This window comes from Maylandia zebra, linkage group LG11, assembly GCF_041146795.1.
Source record: "Maylandia zebra isolate NMK-2024a linkage group LG11, Mzebra_GT3a, whole genome shotgun sequence".
NCBI classification, from domain to species: domain Eukaryota; kingdom Metazoa; phylum Chordata; class Actinopteri; order Cichliformes; family Cichlidae; genus Maylandia; species Maylandia zebra.
In genome coordinates, this window is record NC_135177.1 from 26,770,608 (window position 1) to 26,786,237 (window position 15,630).

Consider the following 15,630-nt stretch of genomic DNA (forward strand, 5'->3'; position numbering starts at 1 on the left):
GAAAAAAAACAACAAAAACCCCAAACAGATTATTAACTTCAAGTGAATTTCTCAGAACTTTGAGTAGTTAAGTCAAAAATGGGAAACTATACCCCGAAATATACCCTTTCACTTATTGGTGCCTTTTTTGTCCTCCCCCAGTGGTAGAAACATATGTCCAGAGTGGCCTGGGCAGTTCTTTCCCTCGTCATTCACTAATTAGTAAAATATAAATCACCTGAGCACACCTGCTTAAAAACACCGAATGCCCTTCCTCTATGAAACACGCTGAGCTTGCAAGACAAATGTGTATTTGATCATGGCCTCGGAAACTGGTAAGGTCGCCTGCTGCCCTCCAGCTTTCATGTTATCAGCGGGTTTGTCCAGGTATGTTTTGAACACTTGCAGGTTGCGCAGAGGATTTGCCGTCTGGGCGCGTTGATGAGGCAGGCTCCGAGACTAGACAGGTGAGTCACAGCATGACATTTTAGCCTGATTGTGCTAGGCATTTTAACCAACACGTCCTCCGCAGGCTCTACAGGACATCGAGGACAGACTGTTGGACCTGTCTGAAAAAATAGCCCTGTGCAAAAAGATCGAGAATGACTTGAAGGACTTGCGTCATGCCCTAGAAGTGAGTTTTCTTCTGGTCTCTGAATTCTACTACAAATGGTTTTTTGTTTTTTTTTTTGTTTTTTTTTTTTTAAATGATACTGGTTAAATGTTACAGAGGAAATCCCCCCAGGATGTGTCCGCACCACTCCAGAAATGAAGAGAAGAGGAAGACCCCTCCCACCTGCTGATTGCTATCTAACTAAATGAATGAATTCTATTAAAGTAACACAAAATGCTTCACCAAGCAAACATTTCAGTGACAAGGATAAGGTTTTATTAGTATTATATTGCTCTCAATTCAGAAAGTTACTCATATTTATATGAAACGCATAAGCAAACAGTTTCACATTATACATTCTTTAAAAAATACAAATTCTTAACATTTCCTCACTCTTTGGGTGTCAAGACATTCCTTTGGAAGCATGTCGTTTTCCTCTTTCTCCCTGCCCCAGCTCTTCCTGGAAAATATAGCCGGCAGAAATTCCAAAGAATCTACACTTGTGAACAATCTGCTTCCAAACAAATGTCGCCACAATTGATTTGCTGACACTACAGACTGATGTAAATATTAGCCACGTGAACTTGGCCGACAAAGGCAAAATTTCTCTGTTTAATGAAAGAAACCAATAATTCACATGTTAAACTGAAGCGTGCGAAATGATGAAACTGGATGGAATTCTAAACATATTTAAGCTTAAAATGGAAAATATCTGATTAAAATAACAAAACTGCCAAATACTTAAACATGCAAATCCAGCTGATATTAAACCAATTACAGAGGCCATAGGGTGGCTGTGAAACAGTACTTCATGGATTCACTACAGTCCAGATTCACACCATTCAATGCAAAATATACAGGAGCACTGTAGCTCAAAGCTATATTGCAGCAAATATTACTTAATGGGAGGCATAAGTAACCATTTAATCTTTGAGTCGGTAACTGAACTTGTAAATACCACACTTAAAATTGCATAGTTGGGTTCACCAATGATCTGTATGAAAATGTATAATGGTGAATAGGTACGACTCCCGGTGGTATTTTTTTTTTTTTCTTTGTGGGAATTATTTTAATATCCACTGGAGTCAATGTCAGATTTGGATGCTCCAGACATCTAATTAATATTGTATTATGGGAGGAAATTTGCCTTGTGGCTCCTATAAATTTCCTAAATCACACCAGAGGAGCCAGATTAAAACTTTACTTTTTTTTTTATTTTTATTTTTTTAAAGATTGATTCTGCAAATTGGAAATTAAAAGCAGAATCATAATGTCTGCATCTGTTATATAGCTGAGTTTAATTTCTTTTTTTAAGTCAATGCTGAAATATTATAGTATTATATTGGTAAAGCCCATTCGACTTTCCCAATATCACAACTGGAAAATCTCCATGCTTTTGCCTTGGTGTGATCTGCTGCTGGAATGGCTGCCTGAGAGTCAGTGAATGTGAAAACAGAGTGTCAACAAGCCGATTACTAAAGCAGAGGCTATCAAGGCAAGGAGGCTTACAGAACAATTAATGTTGTAAGGCCAAGAAGCTCTACTGTCATTTACAGGGCATAATGCCTTTACTCTATCATCATTGCATTGTGTCCCATGCGAAACAATACTGTTAAATTATACTCTGAGCCAGAGGCTATGCATTACATATATTTTCTTACAATGTGGACTATACAGAAACCCAGCGGCTTGTATAACTATTCAACTAAAACACAGCAAAAACATCTTCTGCATAAACGTGACGGGGAGAAGAATGAACAGAGTATACATTAGGTTCAAACTCAGAGTTAGCAATTCAAAAGTCTATACAAAAATACAAATTCTAGAATAATCTACAAGTTTTTCAAAGATGTTTACACTAAAATGTACCATATTTACATTGTCACCAGGACACCATCTTTTAAATGCTACTTTACAGCAGGTTTATACAAAAACTCTGTAGTGGTGCCGCAAATCAGCCTAACCGATATGCAGAACCAACTTTACAAGTTAGTGTGCAATAAACAGGGAAGAGTGCAGCAAAAACGTAGGGCTACTGCGAGTGTGGGCCGTCCGGCAAGGAAAATGCATGTCTGAGAAAATTGTGGGAACCAGGAACAGTTATGACTTGATGCATCCCTGAGAGGGTCACAACCCTAAAGAAGATGGGATGTTGACAGTAGTTCCTTATAGTTTAGTTGTGGGCAAGTTTTTGCAAACAAGCAGATCCTAGAGGATATTTTGCTTGACTGTGCAGTCTACTACACGTGCCTCGTTTTTACAATACTTACGTTCTTATGAAGGTAAAACAATTCAGTAACAAAAAAGCAGCTCAACTTAAAAAAAACATGTGATTCGAATAAATTAATAGATTATTTCTGCTATCTCAAAGATGATAGTATCATTATATTGAAAGAATCAGGCATTTAAATAAATTAACATATACAATTTTAAGTTAGTTTAAGTTATAGGCAACTTATTGACGTTATGTCGCTTAAAGAGACAGGCAGATCTGATCACAGGTTCTCAAAAAAAGTAAAAAAGAATCATCACATTATCTGGACCGCACTAGTCTTCATAGAAAACAAACAAAATACTGAGGAAATCACTTCATATTACAAGACAGCCACGTGGGAAGCTGTGTGACCAAGCTCTTTAAATTTTTGCTGGGAGCAATGCTTGATTAAAATTGTAGCAAAATCCTCTCATATACAGTGCATTATGGTTATTTGCATACCAGCCTAAAGAATTTGTTAGGACCTGTAGTACAGTACGAGGATACAGTACAAGGACAGATGAGTTTTGTTTTCCTGCTAAGGTGTGTGACCTTCAAGCCAGGACAATGAAACTCTAAATTATCAGTGCTTGGACAACACTTGGTCATTTCAATCAATTCAGAGTGAGGATTATTATAAAGAGTTTATCTTTTCAACAAAGGATCTACTGCCTTTTCCCTGCATTAATTAGCGTTTAAGTTGCTAAAACTCAACTACTGCAATGAGACTCAACAGAAAAGTTACACATACTTTGTATATATACCATACCTGTCCCAGTGCCATACAAAGCAGAATGCACTGCAGGTACTGGGGGGTTTCAATGCACACGCTATATAGGGTGAAAGAAGAGGCATAACTTCGGAGAGTGACTCGAGGTGTGGGTGGAATCGACGCTTGTGGGCGAGTGGGTGCAACAGACAAACATGTGGTGCCAGACTCCAAAGGCAGCTCTTTTAAGGATTGCCATCAGTAGCCATGCTGAAGTCATCTGCGACCAGCAGCAGAGCCTCAATGTTGGCGGCTGTCTCAGGGCTCTGCAGGGACAGGAAGTCTGAGACGTCCATACTGGCTAACCCGTCAGATGAGGGTGGGTTGGCGGCAGTGCCGCTCACTATTGTGGAGAAAGTCTGAGCTGTGGAGGAGGAAGAAGAAGAAGAGGGGGCCTCCAGTGTCACCTCACCCACCTTGGAGGAAGACTTGGGGGGGCAGCATGAGGAAGATGAAGTTGCTGAATGGTGTTGAGGCTCTGATAGTGGCGGGGGAGGGGGCTCTGGTGGCTGCTGATGTGATGGGGCTGAAACGATGGAGGAGGCACTCTTTGCACTCTTGTCTTTAGCAGAGTCCCTGCAGGCACACTGACACTGGCAGGATTCCTCCTGTTTGATGATGATGACTGGCAGGCTGAGGCCGATCTGCTGGACTGAGTTACCTACAACAGAAACATTACGTTTGATTAGGCCAATGCAAAGAAATTAGTCAAAACCACAGTGGTGTCTGCAAAAGTAGGCTGTCTGATTGTACCCTGTCAATATTTACAGATGGAAACATTACAATAGATTAGGTGACCACATGTTCCTATCAGCAACATGAACTGTAAACGTTGATGAAAACACCATCATCTGGTAGACCTGGCAGTGGTTCTTTTAAGGACCATAAGAGCTGTAAATTCACCAGCAATCACTAACAAATCAAAAATCTTTGACTTCAACTTGCTAATTAGAGCCCCCCCATTTTCTGTTTTGTCAATTTATATTAATATATTTGGGGAATTCTTAATAAAAAAAAAAAAAAAGAGTTCAGGGAATCTTACTTTTTTCCTCCCCATTTCATAAATGTTACATTTAATTAGGTGGAAAAAAGATTTAGCAAAAATGAAAGATGGTTACTATCAAGCCTCAGCCTGAGATTGCCATTTCCTTCCTCAAACTTCGCGTTTGTATTACCAAATACTTTTCCTAGTAACTATTGCATACTATTTAACTAATCATCATTAACCCAAGTATTTTAGTGGCAAAACAAATGTATGATTTCCTTAGTCTTTGGCCAATGTCAACAGCACAAGATTGGTTTCACGGGGGCTTACCAGCATTACCTCCCACTGGTATGGCTGTAGTGAAGAAAACCTTTTCCACTTTTGGAGCTCCTTGATGTGGCTGTGAATAAACAAAAACACCAAAGTTCAAAAGGGTTAACAATAAATATCAGTATCCTCAAGATGATTACACAATGTTCTTTTTTTTGGGGGGTTTTTTTTTTTTAGACTGTATCAAAAAGGGATGGACTGTGTATGAATTAAAAGCCATACTTTCCCTAATGTTTCATAGTTTGTTTGTGCTACCTTGTTTTCTTGTGAACAAGATGAAGAGGAGAACAGATTCTGTGTGGGATCATTACTCACTGCTTGCTCTGGGTTCTGCTGGCTGTTGGTGGCACTGCTAAGGATCCATTGGAGATTCTGGTCAGACATGACCAAGCTGGGCTGCAGCAGGTTCTGTGTGGGTGCTATGGTGATAGTGGCAGGGGTGGTTGCCAGACCAGGGCCAGAGTTTGGACCAGGATTATTGGCCAAAGGCACAGGTTGAGCCACAGTTGCTGGAGCATCTGTTGTGGTAGCTGCAACAACAGCAGGACCTGGTGCTGTGGCAGTCAGTGCAGGGGCAGGAGCAGGCGTAGCAATGGGTGGTGGTAGTGGAGTGGTCTGGGTAGTACTATCTTGCTGTAGAAATGTTGGTGGCAGTGCCACATATTGCTGGGGGGTGACGTGGTTTTGTGGCTGGACAGAAGCCTGTGGCACGTCTGAGATCTGCTGCATGAAAGCAGGAGGCTGTGTTGTGCTAACATTTGCAGTGATGGAGGCAGGGGTGGAGGTCTGGGAGGAAGAGCTCTGATTGAGCTGGGAAGAAGCCTCCATGACTGCAGCGTTTTGTGAACAAGAAGATGAGGAGGTAGGATTGACAGAGAAAGAGATGAGAGAAGAGGCTTCTGTCACTCCCGGTTGGGTGGGAGTGTCCAAGCCGAAGGGCTCAGCAAGGTTCTCTGGTCAAGGGGGAAAAAAAACTTCTCAGAACAAGAACTTTAAGAAAACCCAAACAGGTCGATTTTTAAATGAAATATTCTTACCGCTGGGATGAGCATCATCTTGGCTGATGCTATTTTCAGGACTCTGGAACATAAGCTCAAAGATTTTCACAGGGGTGGCATTGTTGAGGTCCAAATTTTGAGCCTGGAATAAAATTTAAATGAACAAAAGCCTTTAAAAAAGTGCACTCAGTGCACTTTTAACCTTGACATTTTAATACAGTGAATATAAAAACTGAAGACTGAAAATATCTTTTAACTGACATCTCACTGATCATCCTGACAGCTCCTCTACTGTGTCAATACAGTCTGTTTGACAAAGGTGAAATAAAGTTCAAACTCACATTATGGATGTTCTCTCGTAGTTCTGAGTCTGTAGAGATGAGGCTCAAGTCACTGAGGCACAGCGAGTGATTTGCATCCTGCAATTAAGAGATCGAAAGGTCCCTGATTAAAGTAGCCACCCCAAGTGCTGAGTCGTGGAAATGAAAGCTACTGTAAAAAATAGGTAAAAATCTAGGCTTTACCATACAAGGTAGTCCATTACATAATGACATAATTAACAACTATTCCTTTAAAGAAAGAACAATGTAATCTATTTGGTCTATAAACATTTGCCATTAAAAACACAGGCCACTGCACAAGTGGAAAAGTTAAATACTTTACTTTTATGGTGACATGCTCTGTAGAAAGTCAATGTACCATGTAGTAATACCTGTGATATGAGATGTTATAACACAACTGTTTATTATGTGAAAAGCAACAAAAGAGCACTTTACTTCAGAACACAGCATACAGTAAATGGCACGAGGAGCACAGTGTTATGTAGCCCTGAGGCTGTCCATGGAGAACATGATGACTGTGCCAAGTGTGCCCACACTCTGACAAGACGCTGTGCTGTGACTCACTTCAGAGAGTGGATGGGTGAGAGAGACGCTGAAGGACTGTCCTTTGTCGTGGCCCCGAATGTGACTCTTCAAGCTGTACTGGCTGCTAAAAGTCTTCTCACAGCCATCACTAGGACAGTTGAATGGCTTCTCCCCTACAGAATGAGCAGAGACAAAGGCAGAAAATACAGACTGAGACTGATTCGTTTATTTATTATTCTTTACTATTTATATCTTTCCTGGCAGGAAAAAGTAACCTAATTCAAAGTTGCAGCTTTATTAATAAAATGATGACTTTTCAGTGACAAAAAAATGCAGCCGTATGGGTTTTAAAAAGTCAGCTTTACTCTTGTCACAATAATATAAAATTTTCAAGGGACCAGCATGGCTGTTTCCTGCTCTTACTCTAGCGTTGCAGACTTACACACACTATAGCTATGTACTGTCACCAGGGGGCAGTGTTAGAAATATGTGAAACAACTCTTAATATGAGCTAGTCTTCTTTGTGTTCGCAGAATTCTTGGTTCTTAAGCTAAGTCGCTGCAGAGACAACAGAAGTCAAAACATACAAAACTGTTTGTAGTAAAGCAAAACCAAACGTTAAAAATAATGAAAACTGTCCTGTTTTCAACCTTGAGGCAACTGTGGCTCAGGAGGTAGTAGGGGGCGTCTTTCAAGGGGAAGGTTAGTGGTTTGCTCCCTAGCTTCATTCTAAAGTGTCCTTGGGTAAGATATGGTGTGTGTGATGATTAGAAAAGGTGTAGGTTAGGTATAGAATAAAGCTCTTGTATGTGACTGGGTGAAGGAAGCTTATAGTTAAAAGTGCTTTGAGTGGTCAGTTAAGCAGAATTGATGGGCCAGCAGGGCGAGCACCTTCGTAGTCGGGGTGGCCCGTCTCTCTGCAGAGAGCTCTGTTTTTAGATGGACGCAGTGTACAAAGTCTGTGATAAAAATCTGTGGGCTATTCTTGCTTGTGCTGCTGTTGGTGCATCAGCCAGGCATGAAGTTATAACAGCTGAAGTGAAACCAAGTACAGAAGAAATGTCTGTGCTTTTCATGGTGTATTTTTGATCTTCGATATTTTTTTTTTTTTGTGGTTCTCTTGTTTCCAGTAAAGTCCCCTTTTCAGCCAATTAGCAAACAGTAGAAGTACTTCCTCTCCACACCCTTTACAAAGTGTTACATTGGTACTTAAATAGCACTTTATGGGGCTACTGATTGGGTAATGGTAAATTACCCAATCAGTATTCTACCTATGCAGTGTCATCACTGTTAAGCTACATGCTTTTGTTTTTTCCTCAGTCTGAATATGCAAAATCCAGCCAAATGGACACAGTACAATGAATCCTGTAGCTGGATTTTAATATCCTGATACAGCTTGTTCTTGTACATGTAATTGTTTCTTTTTCAACAACACAAAGCATAAGCCAGTTCAAGTCATTCCTTGTTCAGCTGAACATGATCTACTATATTGATATATAAGGGGAAAAAACCCCACCAAATACATGGGAAGCTAGTATTTGTCTGTGTGTTTGACAGCTGGCATGTAGGAAAGGTGTTCACCTGCCCTAAACAAGCATGCAATCATTAGAGCAAAGAGCTAAATAAATACATCTTTGTTGAAGCTTCCCTAGATAATTGAGGTGAACCAGAACACTGTATACCTGTGTGAGTCCGTACATGTGTTTTTAGGTGATGACTTGCAGCAAAGGCTTTTCCACAACCATCATGATCACACCTGAAAGCAAAAACATAAAAAAAACAAAAAAACAGTGTGAGATCAAATGTAAACAAAGTGAAAAACATTCAAGGCTGGATTTCATCATCCTTCTAGATTAAAGTCATGACCCATTGCCCCCCTGTGTCGTTATATGAAGAAAAATGGATAGTTGACATGGATAAGTAAAATTTAAATACCCTTAAAGTTTTGTACAGCAGTTCCTTCACCTTAACTGGGAGAAAATTAAACCTGCTGTGACAAAGGAAATGCTCACCGGAATGGCTTCTCCCCAGTGTGTGTGCGAATGTGCTTCCTCAGGTCACTGAGGGTGGTAAAGTACTTTGTGCATCCCTCTGATTCACAGTTGAAAGTCTTGCCTGTGTGAAGTCTCTGGTGTGCTTTTAGCCTGCAGAGAAAATAGTGTTTCATTAAACCACAATGGGAAAATATGAGCGGGACAAAGTAAACGCAGTGGCATTCAGCAGCATGTGCTATCATTTCATTTAAAAAAATCTTTCAAAAAAAAAGAAAGAGATGAGTCAGACGGGAAATGGGGCTATTAATAGAATTTTAAACTCAATCACGATTTTTGGCTTCTCACATTTAAATGAACATGGTCTAGTGATACTAAAAATGCATGCTCTGCAAACTGAATGGAAAGCAAAAGCAAACCAAGCCCTTCCTAAAAAAAACAGCACCTGACCACGTGCCTGCATCAGTCAATCACAGCTGTGCCCTGGACAACACAGCGTGCAGTGCTGGACTGATCTGGACGAGTAACACCACATCAAAAGACCAGATATACAGCAAAAATCAAAAAATGTCTGGCACAGGAGAACATGAAGAGCTTGTCCCTTAAAGTGGATCATCATCAGTTGTTTGGAAATACTTTGGATTCAGTGCAAGAGATTTTATCCAAGAACAAATCATATACGAAAATTAAGTGTCTAATAAACACATATTTTTGGGTAAACGTTGGAGGGAAAGAGAGAGAATACTTTGAGTGTTTTTGACATCCATCGTGCTGATACAATAAATGGAACGAAAGATTTTTTTGTTCGAGGAGATGCACTAAGATCAGGTAAATGCTGAATAAGCGCTTACTTGTCTGCAAACATGTCTTAATAACCAAGAATGTAGCACAACGTAAAAAGGAAAGCAGTGCTCTGTTAATTCTATTTTCTGTTAAGTTTTGGTGCATTTTTTTTAAATCATACTTCTTATCTTTTCCAAGAAACGCATGGCGTTTCAGTGAATGAGGAAGACCAGTTTTATTTTGCTGCAAAGCTTGATTATGCGAAGCAAACCATGACGAACCACTAATGTGATCTACAATGTAAAGTTAGATCAGGAATCTCAACAGCTCTAAGCCCTGTGTAGCTTACGATGATGGCACAGCAGCATCAAGCCACAGACACATGACATTGCTACTGAAACAGTGCAAACTGGATATTTGGATGCCCTTTGATTTGTACATCTGATATATCTTGTGGTCAAACAAGAGACCTGACGGAATGACTGAAATATGTTCCTCTTTTAATCAAGTCCCGAGTCGCTTGAGTCATTTTTTGGTGTCAAAACATCTACTGCATCACGCTTTGTGTACTGCCCCCAACACTTAGGTCTAATTATCTTAACCTACTTTTGATCAAGTCTAACAAAACTGAAATGGAACCTACAGTGATGATAAAGGTGACTTCATATAAACTTCAAGTTTCCACAGCAATGTAAAGACAGCGACATGAAAGACAACAAAAAAGGCTCACCTGTACAACGTGTTGAACGCCTTTTCACAGCCCTGTACGTCACACTCGAATGGCTTCTCCTTGGTGTGAACACGGACGTGGATCTTAAGGCTGTAAGAGGTGAGAAAGGCCTTTCCACAGCCTTGCTGATTACACACAAATGTGTACTCGCCCCGATGCGTTTTCTGGTGTGTCCGCAAGTTTCCTGCTGTGCTGTACGTCCTTGTGCAGCCTTCGAACATGCACTGGTACCGCTTTACCTGAAAGTGAGAGAATAAAAATGGTAAGTGGAATTAAAACATAGTGAAATAATGCTGGTGCTAAGAAAAGGATTGCATCAAATCTCTTTAAAAAAATCTGTTAATCTGCGTTTTAACTTTATTTAACAACACCATTTCAACAAGACAGGGAGAAATTAGTAAATCCAGCTCAGAAATAATAATAACCTGCCCTGCCATTGAAAGAGGTGACAGTCTGACTCAGGGTGGCCTTTTGGATAGGATTTGAACTTAATGACTCAACCTCCCATCAGTACACAAAGCGGGTGAGCATTAAGGACATCAGTGATGACTAACCCTCAATTCTCTTTCACAGCACCGATGTCCATTGCAGTGGGGCAGTCTCCTGCTCTGCTCTCACACAAATATCCTGGGGGCACTGTGAATAAAAGCAGCCCAGTCTCTATTCTATAGTGTATTGAACACAAAACCAGGAGGAGAAAACTTGTGGCTGGCCTCCTCAACAAGAGACTCTCCTTCCTCTGCTGCTATTACCTCATTTACTAAATTAAATCCTCTTAGTATTCTTGTAAAAACGAATTGTAGCCCAATTTAAATCAAAGCAAGGCAAGTGAGAATATTAGATGCATCAGAGAAAACTCAGCATGAACCTTGCAGTGTTTGCAGAACTCCACGACACCCAGTATCACAACTGTGATACAGTGAAAGTTACACACAGCTGACTTAGCTTTCGGTGCTTCTGACAAGCGCTAATCTGAGCGATGGTAGTCTGAAACCATTCAGTCTGGTTATTAGTGTGTGGCAGGGATCATTTGTTAAGCAAATATCTACGCAAACCCACAGCAGAACCCTGCTAAAGCTGGCAGCTCAGATCTGCATTTATCTCCCACACCATTGTGATTCTACCACACTGTGAATATGATCATTGCGAGGGAGCACTTTATGCTCCAGCTTCCCACACGCATAGTGGAAGAGACCACTCCATTACAAATTGGTTTATGAAAGAGGAGTGCTTAGCGTGGCCAACAAATATTGGACAAACCATCCACACCCCAGTGCACGCGTTCCGCGGGGATTCATATTTCATATTTGCTTTGTTTAACATATTACAAAGACCTGCATGCACATGACTATTTATGATTCCAGGCCTGCAGAAGAGTGTGGCACCACTTTATATTGTACTGTTGTGCAATATAAATTTAAATTCATTTCTCAGAAGTGGCTTGAAGTCATACACATACAGACACACACAATAAAAGATCCCGGTATGCTTCTATACTGCTGCAAGAAATATATAGTTGTCTTTTAATTCAGAGGGTTGCTCAAAATCTTTTTCTTTAGATATTTGTTATTATTGCAGTTGGTAAAGGGGTTAAAAACTGAGCGGACACTGCTAACAAATAAAATCAAACCTTGACTTAACTTCACCTTTCAAACCAAAACTGGCTACAAAAGCAGCAAAGTTTCTGCCAATAATATTCAGAAATAATAAGGCATTTGCTCCAGCACCACACCCATCTAATGATAACAAAATCTAAATTTACTAGTATATTAATCTTCAATACATAATATGATTTTAAAATATGAAAATACCATGATCAAGACAATATAGTCATAATGCTTTACTCTGAAAAGTTTGCAGTCAATTTTAAGTGTAATTCTATTGTTCTATAAAACTTTTAAACCCAATAAAGTCTTGGTGCTGTGTAAAATGAACAAAAACTTTTGTGTAACTTCTATTGAACACAATAAACTTACTAAATGTTTAAGCAGACATTTTACCATTTCATAAAAACATTAGGATGGGGGCAACAAAACCGCTTTCAACACTTTGCAGTGAATCAGATGAACTGTTAAAAAAAAGGCCAATACCATGATTGGATATAAGAAGAGGATCGTAGAGAGGCAGTGTTAGAAGTAAGCTGCCTCTCTTTTACGGAAGGGGCTCACCAATTTACAAAAGAATCTACATTTACAACTTGTGGAACAATTTCAGAATATTGTTCCTCAAAAGATTCTGAGAATCTGCAGAAATCTCTGTGTGCAAGGGATAAGGCCAAAAATCATTGGATGGGCTCAGGAACACTTTTAGAAATCTGTGTCTGTGAACACAGTTAACTGTTCAGGTCGTGTTGCATCCTCATTTTTCCTGCAACCTCTAAAGAGGAAAGGGACCAACGTGCTTGTTATCAGCACTCGGTTCAAAAGCCTGCATCTCTGATTGTGTGGGTCATACATTAGAGCCTATGAAATTAACAGCTTGCACATCTGCAAAGACAATGCTGAAAGGTCTATACAGGCTTTAGAGCAACATATGCTTTACCCAGATGATGTCTTTTTTGTGAAAGTCCTTAAATATTTCAGTAAGACAATGCTACTGCATCTGTTGCATGGCTTTGAAGTGGAAGAGTCCTAGTGGTGAACTGACCTGCCCGGAGTCCAGGCCTTTCATCAATTAAAAATATACAGCTGTTGTGAGCTACAATCCTGTATCAGACAAGAATCTGGCAACATTTCTCTCACAAATGTCCCACAACTGTGCTCCTCAGATGTTTATAGACTACTGTTAAAAGAAAGGATCATAATAGTGGTAAAGATGGCTCTGTAGGCTATATATCATCTAAATCAACTGATTAAACACAGGAAAGAGAACCATGTTTTTCCCCAATGTGCCTCCCTACCTTTTATGTTAGGTACCTACTGGTTAACAAGTGCAAACTTCCTATCAGATGGTTTTACTATGCTGCTCATCTCTGCTAATTAAGATAGGTTACTGCTGAAGGCAACAGAATGGCAACTTCTGCATAGTTGCTGAGAAGATCCTTTAAAAGAACTTGAAGCACAGTGACATATTTTCAACTGCACACCATTTTTCACCAGGACAAACTAGATTTAAAAAAAATGATCACTATATTATTAGAGGATAAAATCATAAAATCTTTAAACCATCTGCTCTTCTGCAATTTGTTGTAATAACTGAAACAGCTTAGACAAGCAATCACTGCAATCTGTCATACATGTGCACTACCTTAGAGCCAATCAGAGGAGCCTCTGATGACCAAACAAGCATATGTCTTGTAACAGCTGGACAAGATGCACTTATTTTTGCTCACCTCTCTCTGCTTGGTCTCTGGGCACTCAGAGTGCAAGGTGAGCGTAGCCCCCTCGATGTTGCGTGGCATTGGGGTGGACCCTGGATTTATTGTGAACTGGATCTGGTCAGGAGAAATTGTGTGGTGCACATAACCCTGCGACATCCCATCTGGGTCTGTCATAAAGGCCAGCGATCCCTCCTCCTCATCTCCATCACCTTCTCCCTCTGTTAGGAAGGTGACTCCATCTTCATCCCCTCCACAGTGACCCTCCTCTTCTCCCTCCTCATCCAGTCGTATTGGGTCCCGCTCAATGAGGACCGTGGTGCGGTCATAGACCCGACCAGAGGATGACGAAGGTTCAGCAATTAGGTCACCGTCTTTGCCAAAGTGGATCTTGTCATCTTCTTCGTCATCCCGCTCCAGCTGATCCACCTCCACCTCAAAGTACATAGGCGCCTCCGTATGAGGGCCATTCTCACTCATGGTCTCTGATGCCTCTCCTTCCTTGGCAAGAAGGACTGCACTCTCACACGTTAATGTTTCACCCTGAAAAAGAAAGAAGCTACTTCACTTACGCTCTTAGGTTGTATAGCTCAGCTGAATTATTACAAATTGTAATTGGAAAAAAGCAAACACTGTTGAGCAGAAACTCATAGTTTCTCATAGCTGAGCCCAATATAAAGACTGAATATATTTATCAGCGTTTAGTGATTCAGCAGCAGATCTGACTAGGGCTGCCCAGTTAAACTATATCAGCTGTCACTATGTAGCCCCACGCTGACAGACAGGAACATTTGGCAACAAATAACTAGACAGAGCCACAGCTATGTGTGCTTTTGGCAGAATAAGGTTTTTTTTGACTACATTAAATGCCCGTTTTAAACATGTTCACCCCCTAATGTAGCGGACCTGCGGGTGTCAGTCAAAAGCAGCGAATTTTTTTCTTCAACACGTCAGACTGAAATCACCGCAAGTAGTTACTTAGTAAGAGACATAAACACTGTTCACAGAAACTAAAGCTACACATCGCGATCTGGAACTTTCTTACTCCAGTGACAGATGTCATGAGATAGCTGGTGCTTAGCCCTAGCTACTCGGTGACTTCTAATCAATCAAAATTCATCAGGTTACCTCTAAAGGAAAACGTTAAATGCTGCGTATGAAAGCTGTCACTTCAAACCGACGGTGACAGTTAACTTTTACATGGCTGCGCACACAATGCCGCGCAGTTTCCAAACATAAGCGTGACCTTATAGGCACTCAGTGGCTGCAAGGTTAACCTTTAGCTGACTGAACAATATCGTTCTCACAACTTAATGTCACAGTACTGAGGTTGTTAGCTTTACGATGCTAGCATTCTGGTGGATATCTGATCTCATATCATGATTACATCGTCTCCAGCCTGATACGTCGCTGGTTAGCTGCTGTAAATTAATCTTAGGCTGCTTATTTTGCATCTGCCGTTACATATCTTTAGAGTGTTTTTCTCTTCAGCTCGTAAGCCACAGAAAGCTAAATGGGAACTAGTTAGCCAGAGGCTAGGCTAGGTAAGTCAGCTGCCACTTATTTCTCTACACATTCATAGCTTCGCTGGATAGCAACACTTTAGCTCATCGCTAAGCTAAGGGGCTAACGATAAACGTTTATTGTGGAGATTACTTATCGTTCCTGCAAAGATGGTCAGTTTCATTTTACCCGGTGATAAAGTGGCAAACTGAGGTTTAAGTGGATCGACTAGAAGGAAATGACATTAAAATAAATTTACCTCTGAATTTTAATCCTTATTCCGATGCTTTGGATGTTGACCACTTTCTTCCTATCCCCTCCCTAGAAAGCCATACGTCACAGGCTCGCAGCCATTCGTGATGAATTATGGGAAATAATGTATAACTAACGCTAAATAACAATGTTAAAAAATTCCATAAGATGATTGTAGGGAAGGGGTTTCGCTTTTATATTTAGAGTTGATTTATTTTAGCAAATAATACAATTTTCATTAGAAAAAAATTACTACCAACA

General features: G+C 40.4%; 1 protein-coding gene and 1 long non-coding RNA gene across 2 annotated transcripts; one reads left to right on the plus strand and one right to left on the minus strand.

The window, feature by feature from the left end:
• The first annotated feature begins 215 nt into the window (after positions 1 to 215).
• On the plus strand, positions 216 to 1,413 carry LOC143421105 (uncharacterized). Its single transcript, XR_013100857.1, has 4 exons — positions 216 to 314; positions 388 to 446; positions 512 to 613; positions 710 to 1,413. It is a non-coding gene; the product is annotated as an uncharacterized LOC143421105 (long non-coding RNA).
• Positions 846 to 15,454, minus strand: mtf1 (metal-regulatory transcription factor 1). The gene is made up of 11 exons (XM_004550973.5): positions 15,377 to 15,454; positions 13,630 to 14,157; positions 10,299 to 10,537; positions 8,807 to 8,938; positions 8,477 to 8,550; positions 6,834 to 6,967; positions 6,270 to 6,347; positions 5,968 to 6,070; positions 5,246 to 5,883; positions 4,931 to 5,000; positions 846 to 4,276 (listed from the first exon to the last, which is right to left on the minus strand). The coding sequence occupies exons 2-11, from the start codon at positions 14,092 to 14,094 to the stop codon at positions 3,801 to 3,803; spliced, it is 2,409 nt and encodes an 802-aa protein (XP_004551030.2). The 5' UTR covers positions 14,095 to 14,157; positions 15,377 to 15,454; the 3' UTR covers positions 846 to 3,800.
• Between the last annotated feature and the right edge of the window lie 176 nt (positions 15,455 to 15,630).

Coding starts and splice junctions, on each gene's coding strand:
- mtf1 (XM_004550973.5), bottom strand. CDS start 14,094: ATGAGTGAGAATGGCCCTCATACGGAGGCGCCTATGTACTTTGAGGTG. Junction 6,348..6,833: donor TCACCCATCCACTCTCTGAA/GTGAGTCACAGC, acceptor TCTTAATTGCAG/GATGCAAATCACTCGCTGTG. Junction 5,001..5,245: donor AGCAGAACCCAGAGCAAGCA/GTGAGTAATGAT, acceptor GTTTATTCACAG/CCACATCAAGGAGCTCCAAA.